General features: G+C 49.9%; 2 protein-coding genes across 2 annotated transcripts in view; both read right to left on the minus strand.

The window, feature by feature from the left end:
- Positions 1-4102, minus strand: part of SERPINC1 (serpin family C member 1) — a 10417-nt gene extending 6315 nt beyond the window's left edge. The window contains exons 1-3 of the mRNA XM_055120179.1: positions 3737-4102; positions 376-745; positions 1-206 (exon numbers count right to left, since the gene is read on the minus strand). The exon at positions 1-206 is cut by the window's left edge and continues 10 nt beyond it. Coding sequence (XP_054976154.1) covers positions 1-206; positions 376-745; positions 3737-4011 — 851 coding nt within the window. The 5' untranslated portion in view covers positions 4012-4102. The remainder of the gene's footprint in view (positions 207-375; positions 746-3736) is intronic.
- Positions 4103-9129: 5027 nt separating this feature from the next.
- Positions 9130-22170, minus strand: part of RC3H1 (ring finger and CCCH-type domains 1) — a 51300-nt gene continuing 38259 nt past the window's right edge. The window contains exons 15-20 of the mRNA XM_055120166.1: positions 20209-20389; positions 19216-19306; positions 19002-19134; positions 17897-18025; positions 17422-17537; positions 9130-16417 (exon numbers count right to left, since the gene is read on the minus strand). Coding sequence (XP_054976141.1) covers positions 16267-16417; positions 17422-17537; positions 17897-18025; positions 19002-19134; positions 19216-19306; positions 20209-20389 — 801 coding nt within the window. The 3' untranslated portion in view covers positions 9130-16266. The remainder of the gene's footprint in view (positions 16418-17421; positions 17538-17896; positions 18026-19001; positions 19135-19215; positions 19307-20208; positions 20390-22170) is intronic.

Here is a 22170-nt window from a genome sequence, read left to right on the forward strand (position 1 = left end):
AGCGGCTGGAGCTTGGCCCCGTACACGGCCTCACTGATGTCCTGGTAGGTCTCGTTGAAGGCCAGGGACTTGTCCCCGAAGAGACGGTTGGCCGCCACCAGCTCCGAGGACTTGTTGGCTTTCCGGTACAGGCGGCAGTTGAGTTTGGCGAAGAAGAAGTGAATCTGGTCCGAGGTCTTCTCCGAGATGGTGTCGAACTTGAACACCTGCAGGAGAGCCCCGAGAAACGGTTTAGCCGCGGTGCCGACGGCTCCGGTTCAATCCCAGCACTTCGGAGGGGTGGGGTGGGGCGGGGGATGGGGTTTCTCCCAAGCATCACCCAGAGGGACCCCCCTCCCCTCCCCTCCTCTCCCGGGAGGGTCTGGGGGGCGGCACCTCCATCAGCTGTTTGAGCGTGTTGTCGCACGCTCCCAGCTTGGTCATGGCGAACGCCGTGGAGATGCTCAGGGGAGACAGGAAGATGTTGTCGTTGTCGTCCTTGGAGTCGGCCAGGTGCTGGTAGAAGGCCGTGGCGAAGCGGGAGTTGGCCCTGGACAGTTCCCACACGCGCCGGTTGGTGGCCTCCGGGAGCCGCTGCTGCTGGCCGCTGGCCGCCTCCAGCCCCTTCTTCTCCGGGGCGCGGTAGATGCACAGGGGGTCCACGGGGAGGTCCCGAGGCTTGGCCGTGCAGATGTCCTCCACCGGCGTCCAGTGGCCCTGCACGCGGCCCCAGCAGCCCAAAAGCAGCCAGAGAAGACAGCCCCACCTGAGAAGACAGAGGCAGGGGCAGAGCAATAGTGCAGTGGGGAGGTGCTGGCCTTGCACCCGGGCAACCCCGGGATCCATCCCTGACCCCCATATGGCTTCCCAAGCCCTGCCAGGAGTGATCACTGAGTGCAGAGCCAGGAGTCAGCCCTGAGCACCGCCCGGCATGGCTCAAGAACTAAAACAGGGGCTGGAGCGATAGCACAGTGGGGAGGGCGTTTGCCTTGCACGCGGCCGACCCGGGTTCGATTCCCAGCATCCCATAGGGTCCCCTGAGCACCACCAGGAGTAATCCCTGAGTGCAGAGCGAGGAGGAACTCCTGAGCATGGCTGGGTGTGACCCAAAAAGAAAAAAAAAAAAAAGAACTACAATAGCACACCAACAAAAACACAAAAAAAGACATTTTACAATTTTGGGCCAGAGCAACAGTACCTTGGATGCAGTTGACTGGGGTTCAGTTCCCAGCACCCTGTCAGGATGGTTCCTGAGCACAGAGCCAGGAGTAACCCTGAGCACAGCCAGGAGAGCAGGTGTTGGCCTTACATGTGGCGCCCCCAGAATGGACCTGCAGCTCCCCAGATGGTCACCCGAGCATCCCCGTAGTGATTTCAGAGCCAGGAGTAGCCCCTGACCACCGCCCGAGGTGGCCCCGAAAGGGAAAAAAATAAAAAATCAAGTTACTGATGAAGCCAAGTCAGAGACCCAGGCTGGCGCCATTTTTGGAGGTCTCTGTGCAGGCAGAGGGGAGTCCCAACGGACGACGCCCCCCCCTCAAAGGACGGACCCACCATATAATAGAGTCGCGGGGACCATCAGTGGGGCAGGGGTGGGGCTGGATGGAGGAGGGGGAGGGCAGAGCTGACCTGAGCCAAGTCTGCAGATCGTCAGAAACAGATGCCGGGGTGGGGGGGGCGGGGGGGACAGGGAGACAGTGGTGAAGAGGGAGGGAGAGAACTCTGGCCGCCATCCCGCGGGCCCCAGAGCTCTGTGAAGCTTCAAGGAAAACCAAATTGGTCTTTAAAAGGAAACTCGGTAGGGCTGGAGCGATCGCACAGCGGGGAGGGCGTTGGCCTGGCACGTGGCTGACTCGAGTTCGATTCTCAGCATCCCATAGGGTCCCCTGAGCACTGCTGGAGTGATTCCTGAGTGCAGAGCCAGGAGTAACCACTGTGCATCGCTGGGTGTGACCCAAAAAGCAAAAAAAAAAGGGGCCGGAGCGATAGCACAGCGGGTAGGGTGTTTGCCTTGCACGCGGCCGACCCGGGTTCGATCCCCGGCATCCCATATGGTCCCCCAAGCACCGCCAGGAGTAATTCCTGAGTGCAAAGCCAGGAGTAACCCCTGAGCATCGTTGGGTGTGACCCAAAAAGCAAAAAAAAAAAAAAAAAAAAAGGAACTGAATCAGGTGGGTGGGTCTAAGTTAAGGAAGGAACATAAGGGTCCTGTCACAGAGGGAGGAAAAAAGCTGGGGACGACGCGGTGAAGGTGTTGGGACAGTGAATGCCTGAAACTCAATCCTGAATGTCCTTGTCGCACTGTAACTCAACAACGTTTTCTTTTCTTCTCTCTTTCCTTTTGGGCATTATGGTTTGTTTTTTTTTTTTTTTGGGTCACACCCGGCGATGCACAGGGGTTTACTCCTGGCTCTGCACTCAGAAATTACTCCTGGCGGTGCTCGGGGGACCCTATGGGATGCTGGGAATTGAACCTGGGTTGGCTGCGTGCAAGGCCAACGCCCTCCCCGCTGTGCTATCGCTCCAGCCCCTGGGCATTCTGGTTTGCACTACAGGCCCTGAAAGGTTCTCCCATCTATCCCGTGTCCTTTCAGCACTCAGTTGTCCAGCGTGATCATTTCCAACTATTATTGTCACAGTGTCCCCTCTCTATCCTAACTGCCCCCCCGCCCCCCCACACTTGTGGTAGCTTCCAACCCTCGACCAATCCTCCTGGCCCCTGTTTTCCCAGGTCTCGGATATTCGTATCATACTATTTTTTTTTAATTAAAAAAATTTAGGAGCCGGAGCGATAGCACAGCGGGTAGGGCATTCGCCTTGCACGCAGCCGACCCGGGTTCGATCCCCGGCATCCCATAGGGTCCCCCAAGCACCACCAGGAGTGATTCCTGAGTGCAAAGCCAAGAGTAACCCCTGAGCATCACTGGGTGTGACCCAAAAAGAAAAAAATTTAAAAATATATTAAAGAAAAAATTTTTTTTTCCTTTGGGGTCACACCTGGCATTTGTCAGGGCTGACTCTTGGCTCATGCACTCAGGAATCACTCCTGGCAGTGCTCGGGGGACCCTATGGGATGCCGGGGATCGAACCCGGGTCGGCCACATGCAAGGCAAATGCCCTACCTGCTGTGCTATCGCTCCGGCCCCAAGAAAATTTTTTTTTTTTTTTTTTTTTTTTGCTTTTTGGGTCACACCTGGCGATGTACAGGGGTCACTCCTGGCTCTGCACTCAGAAATTACCCCTGGCCGTGCTCAGGGGACCATATGGGATGCTGGGATTCGAACCCGGGTCGGCTGCATGCAGGCAAACGCCCTCCCTGCTGTGCTATCGCTCCAGCCCCAAGAAAAAATTTTAAGGAAAAAGAAAAAGCAAGCCAGGGCCCCAACGTCTAGTTTTAGGGACCCCCCAGTACCCACATCAGAAAGGGACAGTGGGGTGGACGGAGGCGGCCGGGGGCAGCAACGGGTCTCTGGACGCCTGGGGTGGTCTGGGGCTCCGAGAAACCTGGGTTCAACACTCCCCCCTTCAGACATGGGGCGGGCCTGGGAATGGGGGTCTCCCCGGAGGCTGGCACTGGGCATTTTTCCATTTGGGGGGGCGACCCCCTGCTCTGTTGCAAGAACCTGAATCGAGGCGGAGGGAAAGGCCTTTTCTCAAGAGGAGGTAAGAGGGGCGGGAGTTACTGGGGGGGGGGGCTCAGGCTCCGCCACAGGGTCAGGGTCACAGTGCTGGCCCCCCCGGGGTCGCCCACCCTTACCTGGTCACAGAAGCCCCGGTTTGGCCCCCGAGCCCGCCGGAAGTCATGGTGCCCGGTACCCCGCAGGGCGAGAGAGTGGACGGTCCGCTGCAAACTGACCGAGGTTCCCGATGCAGGGGTGGGGGAGGGAGGCCGGGGGTCAAAGGCTGATGACCAGCTCCCGGGGTTAAGCAAAGAGAGGGGCCCAGGGCTGTTTGGTTAGCGCAGAGGTTTGAAAGTTCGGGAAGGGCCGGAGAAAGCAGGGCCAGGCCTTCAGCCCGCGCTGGCCTCTTCATCCTCCTAGGGACGGGGGACGCGAGCGCCGGCCCAGCGGGGTCACCACCTGCCTGGCGGGTTTCACCCTGCCCCGGCCCTGGCAACACTGGGACTTAGGAAATAGGCCCCACCCTAGCCCAGATGAATGTCTGGAACCTTCTAGCATTCTACCATCTCTGAGCAGTTGCCTCCCACAGCTCCTCCCTCCCTCCCTCCTTCCTTTCTCCATTCCTTCCTTCCTTCCTTCCTTCCTTCCTTCCTTCCTTCCTTCCTTCCTTCCTTCCTTCCTTCCTTCCTTCCTTCCTTCCTTCCTTCCTTCCTTCCTTCCTTCCTCCCACCCTCCTTCCTTCCTCCTTCCTTCATCCTTCCTTCCTCACTCCCTCTCCCTCCCTCCTTCCTTCCTTCATCCCCCCCTTCCTTCCTCCCTCCCTCTTTCCTTCCTTCCTTCCTTCCTCCTTCCTGCCTCCCACCCTCCTTCCTTCCTTCCTCCTTCCTTCCTTCCTCCCACCCTCCTTCCTTCCTTCCTCCTTCCTTTTCTTCTTCCTCCCTCCCTCCCTCCTTCCTTCCTTCCTTTCCTCCCTTCGTCCTTCCTCCCTTCATCCTTCCTTCCTCCCTCCCTCTCCCTCCCTCCTTCCTTCCTTCCTCCATCCCCCCTTCCTTCCTTCCTCCATCCCCCCTTCCTTCCTTCCTTCCTTCCTTCCTTCCTTCCTTCCTTCCTTCCTTCCTTCCTTCCTTCCTTCCTTCCTTCCTTCCTTCCTCCCTCCCTTCCTTCCTTCCTCCCTTTCCTCCTTCCTTCTCCCACTGGGGATCTTTCCCACGTGTCAGGGGGTGGGTGCAAAGCAGGCACCTAAATCCCCGTCACCTCTCTGGCCCCTCTCACTTTCTTTGGTGAAAGAGTCCAGGATTGCGGTCACGGCGTGCCCAGAGCTGCCACTCAATGGTCAGACACTTGCTCAGGGTGTGAGATCCTGGGTTCGAGCCCCAGTGCGGGGAAGCACAAAAGGACCGTAGGAGAACCAACAGTCAGAGGACGTGCTCGGCCCTGTGCTGGCGGGACATCCGAGCCACATCTTTCACAAGAGGGGTCCCTGTGGGGGCCGCTGGGCCAGGGGAGGGTTGAGGCCCAAGAGAAAAGAACATCTAAGAACCCCAGTGGTGGGGGCTGGAGCGATAGCACAGCGGGGAGGGCGTTTGCCTTGCATGCGGCCAACCCGGGTTCGATTCCCAGCATCCCATAGGGTCCCCCAGCACTGCCAGGAGTGATTCCTGAGTGCAGAGCCAGGAGGAACCCGTGCTTCACACACCAAGATCGTGTGACCCCCGCCCCCCAAGAAAAAGCAAAAAAAAAAAAAACCCCAGTGGTGTGGCTGGGCCGACAGCACAGCAGGGAGGGCGCTGGCCTTACACGTGGCCGACCCGGGTTCGATCCTCCTACCAGCATGATCCCTGATCGCAGAGCCATGAGTCACCCCTGAGCAACGCCAAGCGTGGCCCCAAACCCCAAACATATATATATAAAAAGAGCCCTGGGTCGTGTTTTAATACATCAGTGTTGGGCGACCCCCTGGTGGCTCAGAACTCTGCAGTTCAACGAGCACTGCACACCACAGGGCGGGCATTAGCGTGTGCTAGCTACTTCCTGCCGGACTCCCGGGGGGCTGCCTCTAGTCTTGGGGGTGACTGGGCTGTGCGGGTGATTCCCACCGGGGCTGGCCTTGGCCTCAGCTTCTGGGCGGTTCCACTCTCTTTACATCCACAAAGTAAATCCGTGACAGGAACAAATACTGGCGTTCCTCTGTGTTACTGAGTAACTTGGATCTTAACTCCCGCAGGAAACCGCCAAGGCCCTGCGCGCAAACACACACACACACACACACACAGCGTTCCTGTGTCACTGAATAACTCGGATCTCAACTGTCCTGTAGGAAACCGCCAAGGCCCTGCACACACACACACACACACACACACACACACACACACACACACACGCGCGCACACACACACACACACACACACACACACACACACACACACACAAGCTCCCCCTTCCCCTCCCCCCCATCTCCAGACTCCCAGTTTGTCAGGCTGTTAAGAGTTTGAATGTGCTCCAAAGGGAACTTGGATTATCTCTCGGAACTGCCCGGTGAGACTCCGAGCGCGTGGTAAGAACACCTCCCCACTCTCCCCCAAACTGTGATAAAGTTCAGTGCTGCTTCCACGGAAGCCAGAATCAAAGCAACAAATATTTATTGAACAGGGCCAGCGCACGCAGCACTGGGTCGTGAATGTGCCCCGGGACTTGATAAATATTTGCGTTTGAAGAAACCCAGATGCCAACGAGATTGCCGACTGACAACTGGGAAAAGTAGTTGTGACATTGCTCTCCAATAGAAGATGAAACGATCGAGCTTTCTCCTTGATACTTGTACGACCAGGTAGCACGGGGCGGAAGGCAGCACCCTATGTCCCCTGAGCATTTTCAGGGATCATTCCTCAACAACTGGAAATAGTTCCTGACAAGGGGCCCAAACCCCACCCTCCACTGCTTCCACCCCTCCCCCCACCAGTAAAGCTGATCAAAGAGTAACTTGGAAAGACTAACAGGGGGGCAGGAGCGATAGCACAGCGGGGAGGGCGTTTGCCTTGCATGTGGCCAACCTGGGTTCGATTCCCAGCATCCCATAGGGCCCCCTGATCACTGCCAGGGGTAATTCCTGAGTGCAGAGCCAGGAGTAACCCCTGTGCATCGCCGGGTGGGACCCAAAAAGAAAAAAAGAAAAAACAAAAAACTCCAATGGGGGGCTGGAGTAATAGCACATCGGAAAGGCGTTTGCCTTGCACACGACCAACCTGGGTTCGATTCCCAGCATCCCATAAGGTCCCCTGATCACCGCCAGGAGTGATTCCTGAGTGCAGAGCCAGGAGGAACCCCTGAGCATCGCTGGGTGTGACCCAAAAAGCAAGTAAGCAAAGAAAAAAACCCCAAAACAAACAAACAAAAAAAACCTCAAAAAAAAACTCCAGTGACCCGTGTGTGAGCAGGGTGGGTCAAAGTAAGGGGTGAAGACTTAAAGTCCTGCTTTAGGTTTCAAAGACAAAGATGGTTACAATAGCTGCCATCCTTTATCCTCTTTTAATCCATACATATTATTATTATTATTATCATTATTATTTTAAACCATGATCTCTTCCCTTAAGGGCTGTTAGGGTCATAATACTTTTGGTTGGGGGGTGATACCTGGCAGTACTCAGGGGTTACTCTTGGTTCTACACTCAGAATCATTCCAGGCGGTGCTCAGGGGACCATATGGGATGTCGGGGAATCAAACCCGGTCGGCCAAGGCAAGCGCCCTACCTGCTGTGGTATCGCTCCCACCCACTGGTGTTAATACTTAATTACTAATTAATAGCTCACAGGAGTAACCTTCACTTGCAATGTGGATTATTTTATTTATTTTTGCTTTTTCGGTCACACCGGCGATGCTCAGGGGTTCCTCCTGGCTCTACACTCAGGAATCACTCCTGGAGATGCTCGGGGACCCTATGGGATGCTGGGAATCGAACCTGGGTTGGCCACATGCAAAGCAAACGCCCTCCCCGCTGTACTACCGCTCCAGCCCCTATTTTTTATTTTTTTCTTTCTTTTTCATTTTAAAGGTTGTTTTAAAGATAATTCCACCATTGCTATGCAATTTGAAAAAAAAAAGACATCTTCGTTTATAACCAAGTTGTTATCAGGCTCAACAAAAATTCTTGTTCCTTGATATTATCTACTACTACTACTTATATGAGTTTTCCCTGGAGCGATAGCACAGCTGGTAGGGTGTTTGCCTTGCACACGGCTGACCTGGGTTCGATTCCTCCAAGAGGAGTGGAGGTATCCCACCTGCACAGCAGAGTCTGGCAAACTACCCATAGTGTATTTGATGTGCCAAAAACAGTCACAAGTCTCACAGTGGAGACGTTACTGGTGCCCGCTCAAGCAAATCGATGAGCAACGGGACGACAGTGCTACAATGCTATCTAGAAGTCTATACTAGGCTGCTGGGATCAGGATCCAAACAGAATCTATGGATGTTGGATTTAATTGATGAATCTCTTAATGCTTCCCCGTGACCCTCCCCCCTTTTATTTTGGTGTTGGACAACAAACCTGATTGGGTGTTTTATTAATTTGCAAGGCACAGTGAACAGCTAAGGATTTTAGCACAATTAGGAAAAGTCTGTGAGAACATAAAGTAAAAACATTTTGCATCAGAAAAGTGCCCCAAACCAGTTCATGATATTTAAGCATTAAGCAGAGTCGTTTTTTTTGTTTTTTCTTTTTGGGTCACACCCGGCAATGCACAGGGTTACTCCTGGCGGTGCTCAGGGGACCCTAGAGGATGCCGGGGATCGAACCCGGGTTGGCCGCGTGCAAGGCAAACACCCTACCCGCTGTGCTATTGCTCCAGCCTTTTGGGTTTTTTTTTTTTTTTTGGAGGGGTCACACCTGGTGATACACAGGGCTGACTCCTAGCTCTGCACTCAGGAATTACTCCTGTTGGTGCTCGGGGGACCCTATGGGATGCTGGGGATTGAACCCGGCTCGGCCCCGTGCAAGGCAAACGCCCTCCCTGCTGTGCTATCACTCCAGCCTGAGTTTTGGTTTTGAAAAGAAATATAAAACCCAAAACTTAGGGTGTTAGCTGTAGGGTCTCACTGAAGACCAGCTTAGGGTCTCAGAACCATCATCTTCTCTTATAATGAAGAAAGGAGTTTGGATTGTAGTGGACTTTGGTTGTACTACTTCAAAACTCGCTAATGAGTGTTTCTGTACACATCATCTACCTATTTTTTTGGTTGTTGACTTACGGGCCACACCTGGGGGTGTTAAGAGGACCAGAAGCAGTGTTGGGTGATCGAACCTGGGTCGGCCACATCCAAGGCAAGTGCCTTACCCGCGGCTAACTCTCCTGATCCATCTACCTCTATTTTTCACCTAAAAAGAAATAAAAGCTCCATGAAAAAGATCTGAGAATAATTGCAAGATTAGAATAAGACGGCATGGATCCACTGAGGGGGGGAAAAAACAGACAGACCACACGTTTCTCTTCATTAATTTATCATTTAATATAAATGCTGAAAGAAAGCAGAAAAGACCTTGTAGACACTTTATTTACAAACCGAAAGGTGAATCACCTCCTTCCTGTTAAATAATCCCTTTATCTGCAACTCTTGGGAGCTTTACATAAGTAATGAGGAACAACACAAGGCAGAGTCAGTTTCCAAGATAATAAAAGGAAATCACATGTGAATCAAATGTGGCATCTTTGATATAAACAACATACACACAAATAATACGAGGTTGGAAATGATGGCCTGAATCTTCTCAAGAAACCCAAACCAACCTGGAATTAGTGAAATACGAGCTCATTCACAGATTCAGACTTTTGTGGCCCTAAACTCTTCCTACTATTAAGTATTTTTCCCAGCCTCACTTCTGTCAAGATTTACAAACAGGAACAGATTTTTCACCCCCCTTTTTAATCGAGAAGCAGGTGTTTTTACGTTTGCTTGTTTGTTCTTAAGGCCACTCAGGAATTACTCCTGGTGGTGCTCAAGGGACCAGCAGGGACCCTGGGGATAGAACCCGGGTCAGCTAAGGAAAGAACGGTCCATCTCAAAGGGTTGTTTTTAAATTTTTTTTTCTCTTATTCCCAACCATCAAGAGGCTGAGTCTTCCAATAAGACTTTACTTAGCCAGATGCTAAGGAATTATTCACAGCTTGGGGAATTCCAACCCACTTCCAAGTTTACTGTCAATATTTTTGAAAGTTTTTAGACAATTCGAAATACAATTTCCTAAACATGAGCAATTTTAAAAGCAAGCTATCACTGGAAGGCTCATTATTTTTACTTCTGAATAGATTGGTGAAGGCAGGCAAGAAACGGGAGTTGAAATAAGGAAATAACAGGAACGCATGTAAGCGCAAAACAAGAGACATGCATTGTTCTCTTCCGAACTGCCAATGAAGCAGTTTCATGACTCAAATCTCACGGGCTCCTTTATGAACCAAGATTATTTTTGTTAACTACACGTCCACAGGGCACAATCACATACCATCAATACAATTGTCAGACTACAAAAGCTGTCCCAAGCAAAAATGCATTCATGTTAAATTCTTAAAAAAAAAAAAATACATAAAGAAAACAAAATAAAACCCACCCCCAAAGGCGGCAGAAGGTCTCAGGAGACTGGTGTGAACTCTAAGGAGCAAACTGTTCATTGCCAGGAAAAAGGGGAGCCAGGAATGAGGGGGATGGGGTCAGGATGACCACAGGCCAAGAGGAATCTCACAACTGGAAAATGTTTAAGTGGGTGGAAGGAAAATATTTAAGAGTGGGTGAAAAGTTGACTGACTTTTCTTCCAAAAAAGATTCACTGTAAGATCGCGGGGACCATGAGTCAAGGGATAAAAAATGAAATGAAAAATGAAAAAAGTTTTCCAAATCCTTTTCATTACTAGAAGGCGGGAAAAGGGGAGAGGATAATGTTGTCAGTGGTCAAGACGCCATCCAGGGAAGGAAGCCATGCACGGGAGTATGTTTTAGTTGAACAGAAGATGCAAAAACTGATGAGCAAAGGCTCAAAATGCTGATTTCCCTAAGCATCTCAGGTGGATTCATAATCGGCGGAGAGATGACACTGATGATCAGCCACTGAAGAAAATATGGGTGGGGCAAACCCAGTCAACATATAAGCCACCCACTAATTTGTCTCCATCTGTTTTAGATGCTTTCGCACCCCAGTTGGGGTGGGGTCAGAGGCCCCCAGTTACAGGAGGACCGAGTGCAGGATGAAAACCAAAGACTCATGAGCTTCGTCTACTTGTGAACCAAAACCCGAAGAAAACAGTCAGAAAGAGTGTGACCGTAACAGAAGCTGAACCAGCTCAGAATAAACGTTAGGGTAACAAGGCCACAGGATTCTATGTGACAAAACACACATTTTTGGATGTCATATTGTGGTCGGGAGGCTGAAGTTTCTCCTTTGGGCTACTCTGCCTTTTTCTGTTTTGCTTTGTTTTAGAAAATAGACAGTATTCCTCTTTTAGCTGAGAGATACAGCTTTGAGGAAATACAGTGTTTGGCTGAAAACAGACTCTGGAAACAAGCATTTTTTCAGAGTCAAGCCCCTTCAACTAACAGGATTTTGGGGGCTCTTTGCCATTTTTTTGTTCAGTGCAGTATTGGAAATGTACCTACTGGAAGGCATTGATGATGGTGATGGTTTCCCATTCTTTATTAACATCATAGCCAATTAGGTAGCAATTCGAATCAATAATGTGTGGAAACACCTTCGCTAGTCAAGAAAAACAAGCCTGAACAAAATCTTAAGCTGTTTCTTCCTACAATCAATAGTAACTTTTGACAAAAAAGGTTTTCTCCCTCCAAGAGGTTCAGAGAAGTAAAACAAAAAAAAAAGGCATTTTTCAGGGAAGAGATTCATTCTTAGCAATGTATCACCTAAGTTAAACACACACACACACACACACACACACACACACACACACACACACACACACACACACACACACACACACACACACACACACACACACACACACACACACACACACACACACACACACACCCCCACCCCCCCCCCCCAAATGGTCAAACTCTTTTAGGGTACAAATCTAAATAAACATTGCAGTTCACTTTTCAGGAAAACGATTCTTAGCAATGTATCACCTTAGTTAAACACAGTTTAGGGTACACATCTAAATAAACATTGCAGTTCATTTCCTGGTGGGTTATTCATCTCTCCTCAAAGGTAACTGGAACTTTCTTTTTCACGAAGTTATAAATCATATGGCACTGTTTACAATATATTTAATATAGAAAACTTTTTTAATAGGAAATTTTGATGCAGTGCTTTCAAATGAGCAAAAAAAAGTGAAAAAAAGATGGTTAGACCTCCATCCACCACCACATGCATATAACAGCAACTAAAATACTCTTTTGTGAAAAAAAAAATCAGATTTTCCCAGTTCTGAATATAACCTAATATAATGACTAGTAGTTATTTCTCACCAGTCGCCCGCTCATGAATTCTTTTACTCAGCCCCAAAACTTGACAGGAGTGACAACAGATCATCCTTTAGTTAAAACAAAACAACAACCAGAAAAATAATAATAATAATAATAATACCCCCCCCATCCACAATATGTCTCAAAGGGGAGGGTCAAGTGACTGTTTATACAGAATACAGTAAAAAGATGACATTCACTAGTGTAGAGAAAATAAGGAATTTTCATTACTTTTACATTTGATAAGGCCAGCTAACTTGGAACAGTTAACTTGAGGATACGCCTATCTACACAGTACATTAACTCACAAAATACGAAAAAAGGTTGCAAACAATCAAAATGGCTCCGATTTCCCGCCCCCCCCTCCCCGCCCCTCCCCAAATCAAAACAGAGTCAAGCCTTTGGCTCTTTCCCAAGAAAACAGCAGGTTACCAATTTGAACCAGACCTTTGCCTACCAGTAGGGCAAATACCACATCTGGGCATCACTGAGTAATAACACCATAAAGGCAACTTCATAGAAGTTATTGGCTAAGCGAATTCATTTGAATGCTTTGTTTCGAGGCAGCCGACTGACGCAGATTGGGAGTGCAGTGGGGGTTAAGTCCAGGGGAATTTGTGAGACAGAAGAAGAAGGGGGGGGAAAGAAGTTTTGTGAGCTCTACCTCTGAAGGCCTGTGCGAAAGCTGCACGGAGTTCCACACGTTACGGTGGCAAATGAGTCACACCCATTTCATGTCTTTAAGGCCAAAAAAGTAAAAATAAAATAAATAAATACATGGAAAGCGAGGAGCGAACGGAAGTGAGATGGGAGAAGGAAGGGCCATCCGTGCTAATGCTGGAGCAGATAATTTCTTACCCATCCTGAGTAGCCGGGATTAGATACAGCGTCACATCTGAATAATAGCGCTGGAACCCTATGCTGTATTGAATTTTTTTTTTGGGTCACACCCGGCAATGCACAGGGGTTCCTCTTGGCTCTGCACTCAGGAATCACCCCTGGCAGTGCTCAGAGGAGCCTATGGGATGTGCTGGGGATCGAATCTGGGTCGGCCGCATGCAAGGCCAACACCCTCCCCGCTGTGCTATCGCTCCAGCCCCTGTACTGAATATTTTTTTGATTCGTTAGACAAATAGCAGGAGTGGATGTCTGGCTCCCCTTAAATGAGCTGGAATATCTCTGTAGATATGATGTTTCAATAAAAAATAAAAATACTATTAAATAAAAAAGGAAATCCAAACAGAGGATCCACTTTACTTCTTTGATGTGGCCATCTCAAATGGAGGCAAAACACCTCCGAAGCCAGAATCTCGCTATCCTGACGCTTCATTCTCCACTAGGCCCTCACTGAGCCAGCATAAAATCCCAGTTTGCTGATTATGCTCATTTGAGACTGGGTTAAGTCCTGCTTTTGAATTCCGTGAAAAGCAAAGCGTTATTTTTAGAAGCAAGGACTATTCCAAGAAGGAGAGAGAAAGAAAACAGTATTTCTTGCTCCCTTAAGAGGGCCACCGCCTCCTGAGGTCCATGACAGAGGAACCGGAAGAGGAAAGCCCTCGAACTTACCCTACAAAAAAAGAGAAAACGTGGGAAGTTGGGAAGTTGTGCTGACTCCTAACACGGCTGGTGTTAGGAGTTTAGCCTCGCAGGCAAGATGGCAGCTGCCCCCAAGGCCCTGCTAGAATGAAGGCGACCCCTGAAGAGTTATTCTCCCCACAAATGGAAATAGCAATTTTTCAGAGTGAAAAAAAAAAAAGTCACTAAATCGGAACAGTGCTTTTTTGAGTTTTCACGGACAATGGGGTGCCGCATCAAGGAACCCCTGTTTCTGCCCAAAGAGTGAGATGTGCATTTCGAGAAAGTGAGGGAAACAACCTGAGTTATCAAGGCTTTCAAGAGATGCGACATGGGAGTTTACTTTTATTTTGGACTTAAAATACTCATCAGCTTCCTCCCGATGCCCAAGAAATCTTGAAGCAGAAATGGAACACACGGTGTCTAAGATTTAGGAGTTATCTAACATTTTCAAAGGAGAACTGCCCAACTCTGCCTCCAGAAGAATATCGCCTTTCACAGTTATGGAGAGAAATAAAACACTGAAACTCCATGAGACATAGGCAAGTCTCTGTCCTTCTCCCAAAACACAATAAGCACTTAAAAGAATAAACATAAAGGGGTCTCAAGCCAAAAAAAAAAAAATAAAATAAATAAAAATAAATAAAATGAAAATAAAAGCAGAAAGCAAGTGAATCGGGGAGGAAAAAAATGTGGGTATCAACTGAAAAAAAGAAAAAAAAGCCTCATTGCCATTCAGTGTCTCCCAATCCATCATTTTATCGCAACAGCTGCGCTCATGCGAAAAAATCCTTAAAGCATACTAATATATATACAGATATAGCTATGTATATCTGTATATATATATAATATATATATAAATTTTTATTTAAATAAAAAAGAAAGCTCGAATCCCAAGCCAATATGTGTATATCAAATCCTTGACCAGCTAGGTCTGTAGTGGGCATAATCAAATTCAATGTGAAATAGTATATAAACACGGAGCCTGGACTGGGCAAATTAAATAATTGCTACTCAAAAGAGTGTTCTGTTTGGACTCTCCTACTGGTAGGCAATGCCAGGACTGTCCCCCCACCCCCCCGCCCCACCCCCCCATTTGTTTTTCCATTAACAGTATGATGGACACAGCGCTGAGACCGAGGCGATCCCGACCTCAGCAGGAGTTAAAGGGTTAAGAAAATCAGAAACGAGAAAGAACACAAAACTCTTGCTTTACCCAACCAAAGCAATGCAGTAACTTATTACATAACCAGTGCTTTCTGTTTTAGTAGTATAATCCAGAAAGGGGAACTGAGAAGAGAAAAACGGGCAGGAGAAGGGACGGGAACGCTGACTGATCACACAATCCCCACGACGTCTCTTTTCTCGTCTGTAGAGACCCGTGACTTCAGGATTTGTGCAGCAGAACCAAATGACAGAGCGACTCTCCCATTCTGACACTATCGGGAAGCAAGTTTTCAACAGTGTGAAGACAGGCGGATGAAAATGGATTCCTAGGTACTTATATGACCTGGACTAATGATTTTGAACAGCAACAAGCGATCAATTTAGAAATTAGTTTTTTTTCTTTCTTGATCCAGGGAGTTTTAGATTTAATGAATCTCTAAAACCCAAATGGGTCCAACAGAGAGAAATTTTCATTAGGGCGTTGAGAACAAAATAAAAACCCTCAATGAGATCGCCTGGCTTTGTTCATTTTAAATTCCAACCAAAGCCTCTGTTTGGAAATAGTTGATTTCTCTGGGTCTGGATATTCTATGTTTTTTTTGCTAAAGTTTCCTTTGGAAAATCAGAGTTCCAAAAATTTCCAACCATCGGGTTCAGAATGGGTGATACACCGATCATGGATTTTCAGTGCTAACAAATCAACTTATGCTTCAAAATCCATCTCCATTTAGCTAAAAATAATCTCTAAGTATCCGCCCGGCTTTCTGCTTACGCGAAGAGGCCAGAAAGGATGCACATCGGGGAAACAGGAGCTTTCACAAATCACCTGGTAATCATCGCTCCAAAAAGTTGAAAATATTCCATTTTAGGGTCACAGGAAGACAAACTCATGAGGCTAGTGACCTAGAAAAAGGGGATGCTGCACACCTAAAGGTCGGTCTATAGCTGTCCTTGGTCCTTAAGCACCAAAGAATGCTCTGGAAAGCCAGTGCTGTTGCATCTGTTTTTGTCTATAGGACTGAGAGAGTCAGACAGGACGGGGGGGACGGAATATACACTGGGTATGTAATAATACCGAAATACAGGAAGAACCTACTTCATTAAGATCATACAATTAATCAAACAGAGTGTATATATAATATCTTCTTCTTTTTTTAAAGCCCTGGATCCAAGGCGTCCAAAGTTATTAAAATAAAGTTCATTCACAGAACAAAAACAAATTTAATCTGAATTGCTTGCAGATACTGCTAATTTTCTTTTTTTCTTTAAATTAAAAAATGCATTAGTGTGAAGTATGTGCAGGGGCTGAGTTCCTCGTGGCGTCCGTGCACATCGCCGCCTCGGGCTTTTCCTGTATTTCTCTGGCCTCTCGGAGAAAAAAGCGGAAAAGTTTCCCGTTCTCGTCCCCCTGGGGCTCCCCAGCTGGTGAGAAGCGCGGGGGACGGGCCTCCTCAGCCTTCAGGGAGCAGAACCGGGCGTGGCCCCCGGTCTCTGGGCGTCCCCACCGTCCCCGCCTCCCTCGGGGTCCTCGGACAGGGACAGAGAGCTGGTCTTGCTCGCCAGGAGGCCGACGGTCTCCTGTGTCAAGGCTGATCCATTCGGCACATCACTGTCAGCAGCGGAAACAAGGCAAGTTGGAATTACTGAGATTTACAAAATAGCACTGTGGTCCCGTTGCTCATCAATTTGCTCGAGCGGGCACCAGTCACGTCTCCATGGTGAGACTTGTTGTGACTGTTTCTGGCATATCCAATGTGGATATGCCAGAAACTTGCTGTGCAGGCGGGATACTCTCGGTAGTTTGCCGGGCTCTCCGAGAGGGATGGAGGAATCGAACCCGGGTTGGCCACGTGCAAGGCACCTCCCTGCTGTGCTATTGCTGCAGTCCTTACAAAATAATCATTTTTTTAAAAAAAAAGTTATCTAGTAGAACAAGTTCAAAAGTCCAGGAAGAGGTCCAGGGAGTATATGGGGCTCACCTTGCAAGTGACCTACCGCAATTCAACCCCCGAACCGCAGAGGACCCCCTGCGCATGGCCAGCCGGCTCCCCTAAACCAAAATAACTAGAGACAAAGGGAAGAAGGGCCAGGGAGAAAGCTTGTGCACGTTTGTATGTGAGAGGCCTGAGTTTGATCCCTGGCACGGTATGGTTCCCAAGTTCACCAGGAGCAGAGCACAGAGCAGGAAATAGCCCCCGAACACCGCTGGGGGTAGGCCAACCCCCCCGCCAAAAAAAAAAAAACAAAGAAAAAGGAAGAATCATAGAAAGTTTCATTTGTTAAGTATGATCAGTTAATTCAACCTTGATTGTGTCCTCATAACTTTGTAACTCCTAAATTTTGATCAAAATATTATTCACTTAACATATGTATATATATTTTTTATTATTATTATTTTTTCTTTTTTTGGGTCACACCTGGCGATGCACAGGGATTGCTCCTGGCTCATGCACTCAGGAATTACTCCTGATGGTGCTCGGGGACCCTATGGGATGCTGGGAATCGAACCCCAAATTTTTTAATAATTTTTTTCTTTGTATATATATATTTTTAAAAAATCAAATGATTTATTACTGTCACGATGGATTAACAAGACTGAAAATGTTTCTTTACCTGAAGGCCAATGGCAGGTCCTCGGCCGGAACTTTATTTTGTGATTCTGGCTGTCCGTTTTCCGCCTGCTTATTCGTATTCAGTTTGCTCTTCATGTCCAGAGAACACTGGTTCTCCTTTGAAAGGAAAGGAAATAAACTCAATTATCCCTCATCAGCGGCCATCATGAGAGGAGAAAAGGGCAGCTGGCACTAATGCAGGACCGAAAACCCGTATTGGATTCTGACCAAGGCTCAAACGAGCTGGCCAAGTGGCAGACGACAGACAGGCCCAGACGGACGACGCAGCCGAGGACAGGCCACTGGCCCACGCTTCAAGGTGGACAAGGAAGCAAGCACTGGCTCTGGAGCACCGCCGGGTGTGGCCCCCCAGGCCCCCCAATAAGTCAAATAAAGTCCAGCAGCATCCACCCCCCTCCCCTCCCCCCCCTCCCCTCCCCTCTCTCCTCCCCGCCCCGCCCCGCCGCAGCTCTCACCATACTCAGTTCCCGAGTCCGCTTCCCAATCTCCCTCTCCACCTGGTGCAGTTCCAGGCTCAGCTGCTCGCTGGAGACCATCGCGGGCCACTTGGGCGGTGGCTGGCTGGCCAGGGCACTCGCGTCCCTCTGCAAGGGCAGCTGGTCACTAGGGGCCCCGTGCAGAGCCAGGCACACACGGCACAGCGCGGGCCCCAGACCGCGGCCGCGCGATACGGAGGTGGTCTCTGCTTCCTTGTCAGGTTGATTAGAAAAGCAGAGAAGGACCAGGGAAGGGGGACCCCACACTCCCAGGCTCCAGCAGCTGCCGGAGCCCGGGGGGCCGGGGCTGGACTCTCAGGCGTAGGGGAACCAAGAGAGTTCGGACAGAGGCGGGCAAAGATCCGAGGGGCGATTAGAGAACCGCACCCCAGAAAAATGCTCTTTTTGTTTGTTTTGTTTTTGGGGGGTATATGCAGAGCTTACTCCTAGCAGTGCTGGGGGGCCATAGGGGAGCTATGATGGGTCAAACCTGGCTTGGCCGTGTGCAGGGCACGTGCCCTGCCCACTCTACTATTGCTCTGATCCCAAATCTTTTTTTTTTTTTTTTTTGCTTTTTTGGGTCCCACCCGGTGATGCTCAGGGGTTCCTCCTGGCTCTGCACTCAGGAATCACTCCTGGCGGTGCTCGGGGGCCCCTATGGGATGCTGGGAATCGAACACCTGGGTCAGCAGCGTCCAAGGCAAACACCCTCCTCACTGTACTATCTCTCCGGCCCCTAGAATACAACTTTCTAGGGGTCCCTTCTGTTTAATTTTTATTTTTTAGCCTTTTTGGCCACACCCGGCGATACACAGGGGTTCCTCCTGGCTCTGCACCGAGGAATTACGCCGGTGGTGCTCAGGGGACCCTATGGGATGCTGGGAATCGAACCCAGGTTGGCTGCATGCCAGGCAAAACGCCCTCCCCGCTGTGCTATTGCTCCGGCCCCTAGAATACAACTTTCTAAGGGTCCCTTCTTTTAGGATTGGTTCTGAGGCGTCTCCAATGACTGGAACTGCAGCGGGGGGTGGGGGGTGGGGGCAGGCTGGGGGTGGGGGCGGGGGGGCATAATCTCGGGCGCTACCTCCAGTCCACGGAGCTGGGTCTGCTGACTGATCTGGTGGTTGAGCTGTTGCAGTTCCAGGCGGAGTCGCTCCCTCTCTGCGGACGGCAGGGGTTTCCCGTGACCGGCCACTTCCGACATGGGAATCCTCTCCCTGAGGTGGGGGCGGGGGTTAAGCATGGAGCAGTCCAGAAACCCAGAAGGACAGTGCCGCGGCGCGAAAGGTGCGACGTACCTCTCGCTGAAGTGTCCCTGAGAAGGCATGCTCTGGTGCGGGGCGTACGGGGACGGCCCCCAGCCTCCGTGGGCTCCGTACGGGCTGTAATCTGCAGGAGGAGAGTCACCCGCCGTGAGGGGCCACTCGAGGGACCCACAGTTGTGTCCACGCGACAAATCCGAAGGGAGGGCCACCCAAACGAGAATGGGACACCTGTATTTTTTTTTTTTTTAGTTTTGCTTTTTGGGTCCCACCCGGCGATGCTCAGGGGTTCCTCCTGGCTCTGCACTCAGGAATCACTCCCGGCGGTGCTTGGGGGACCATCAGGGATGCTGGGAATCAAACCTGGGTCAGCCGAGTGCCAGGCAAACGCCCTCCCCACCGTGCTATGGCTCCAGCCCCCGGTGTTTGTTTTTGAATCTCCATGAAAATATTAGTCATTTGACGGGGCTGGAGCAATCATTCCACGGGCTGGGTATTTGCCCTGCACCCGGCGGCCCCAGGTTCGATCCCTGGCACCCCACAGGGTGCCCTGAGCACTGTGAGGAGTAATTCCTGAGTGCAGAGCTAGGAGGAACCCTTGATCTGAGCATCACCGGGTGTGGCCCCCAGAACAAAAACAGTCACTTTTGTTTTGAAATTAAAATTAAACAGGGGGCCGGAGCGAGAGCATAGTGGGTAGGGCGTTTGTCCTGCATGTGGCCGACCCGGGTTCGATCCCCGGCATCCCATACGGTCCCCCAAGCACTGCCAGGAGTAATTCCTGAGTGCAGAGCCAGGAGGAACCCCTGAGCATCGCTGGGTGTGACCCCAAAAGCAAAAAACATAAAAAAATTTAAAAAAAAAATTAAACAAACAAAAAACCCATTTGTTCCCGAATACCACCAAGGGTAACTTCTGAGCATCGCTGGGTGTGGCCTCAGGCCCCAAATAAACGGCAGATTCCACACTTTGGAAAATTCCAAAATGCATAGGCACTCAAGGGCGTGCGGGCTGGTGCTGGGGCCCTACCTGGCAGGTTCAGCGACTTCGGGGGAGCTCCTTGGTAGAGCGTTTTGGACGTCCGGGAAATGGCGCCGAAGCGTGAGACAGTGGGCCGGTCCCCGAAGGGAATGAGGTCGTCGTCGCTGGCTTCCGCGGCTCTCCGCTGCAGATCCAGCCTCGGGTCTCTCACGCCTTTGCTCTCCACGTTCTGCACGACGGACACGAGGAAGAGCCCTCCCAGGGAACTGACCCCAACCTGCCTTCTCTCCAGCAAGGGTCAATCGAGGCTCCAGGGCGAGAGAGCATCCGGGCTGGAGGGGTCCGCAGCGCACGCGGCTGACCAACCCTGGACTGAATTTCTCATTCCCCCCGTCCCAGCAGGGGTCGCTCTTGAGTTGTGCAGAGCCCCTGGGCACTGTTCAGTAAGTCCCCCAAAGCAAAAAGATAAAATCATAACATAATGCTGTGTCCTAACACCAAAGTCATTCGTGACCTTGATTAGTTGACAAGAGCATTGCTTAAGTCTCTGTCCTCACTCCCCGCTACCTTTTCTATCATTTACACCAAAGTCATTCGTGACCTTGATTAGTTGACAAGAGCATCGCTTAAGTCTCTGTCCTCACTCCCTCCTACCTTTTCTATCATTTACACCAAAGTCATTCGTGACCTTGATTAGTTGACAAGAGCATTGCTTAAGTCTCTGTCCTCACTCCCCGCTACCTTTTCTATCATTTAGGTGTGTCACGACAAGTAATAATCCTTAGTATAGGAAACGGATTCATTATTCTCGGGCTTATAGTCAGTTTCGGGGCCACACTGGTGGTGCTCAGGGGCCTTTATGTGATGCTGGGATGGAATCGGTGTCAGTTGCATGCAAGGCAAGTTCTCTCCCTGCTGTACTATCGCTCTGGCTCCACTGTGTTATTCTAATACTCTGTTATATTTAAAAGGGACAACATAAACTTGTCAAAGGGATACACACTGGTGTAACATTTCCACTGTATCACTATATAACTGTCATCCCGTTGCTCATTGATTTGCTCGAGCGGGCACCAGTCACGTCTCCATGGTGAGCCTCGTTGTGACTGTTTTTGGCATATCGAATATGCCACGGGGAGCTTGCCAGGCTCTCCAAGAGGGATGGAGGAATTGAACTCGGGTCGGCAGCGTGTAAGGCAAACAAACACCCCACCCGCTGTGCTATCGCTCCAGTCCGGGTGCTATTTAACATTTTCATTAAAAAAAAAAAAAAAAAAAGAATCCAGCACCCATGTCCACAAAGGCATGATCACTTGAAGCTAAGCAGCTACAATTCTGACTCAAACACTATCTTGTTCACTAGATTCAATTCTGTTGTTTAAAACTTCAGATGTAAGGGCCATATTTTTCTTTGGGAGGAGAAACCAAACCTCTTGATTTACGCTAAATAAATAAATAATTTTGATTCTACACAGCTGTTGGGCGTACAGAAATAAGTGATTTTCTTTGTGTATTCAAATACTGTTGTTCATTTACCTGAGAGTACAGTTTAAACAGAATTAAAATGGCACAGTACAGGGGCTGGAACGATAGCACAACGGGTAGGTCGTTTGCCTTGCACGCGGCCGACCCGTGTTCAAATCCCAGCATCCCATAGGGTCCCCTGAGCACCGCCAGGGGTAATTCCTGAGTGCAGAGCCAGGAGTAACCCCTGTGCATTGCCGGGTGTGACCCAAAAAGCAAAAAAAGCCAAAAAAAAAAAAAAAAGGCATAGTACTCTGGTTTCAAAACTCAGACCAGGAAGTCATGGATTTGAGAGTGGGAAGGGCGTCTGCCTTGCAAGTTGCCGAACTGGGTGTTTCCCGGTGTCCCCTGGGTCCTCTGAGCCCCGCCAGCCGTGACTCCCGAGCACAGACCCAGAAGTCAGCCCCGAGCACCCCGGGCCTGGCTCAAAGCAACTCCTGAGAAGTCGTGACGTCTGCTCACTAACGGGGCGCTCTGGTCCCTCGA

This window comes from Sorex araneus, chromosome X (genome assembly GCF_027595985.1).
Source record: "Sorex araneus isolate mSorAra2 chromosome X, mSorAra2.pri, whole genome shotgun sequence".
Lineage (NCBI taxonomy): Eukaryota > Metazoa > Chordata > Mammalia > Eulipotyphla > Soricidae > Sorex > Sorex araneus.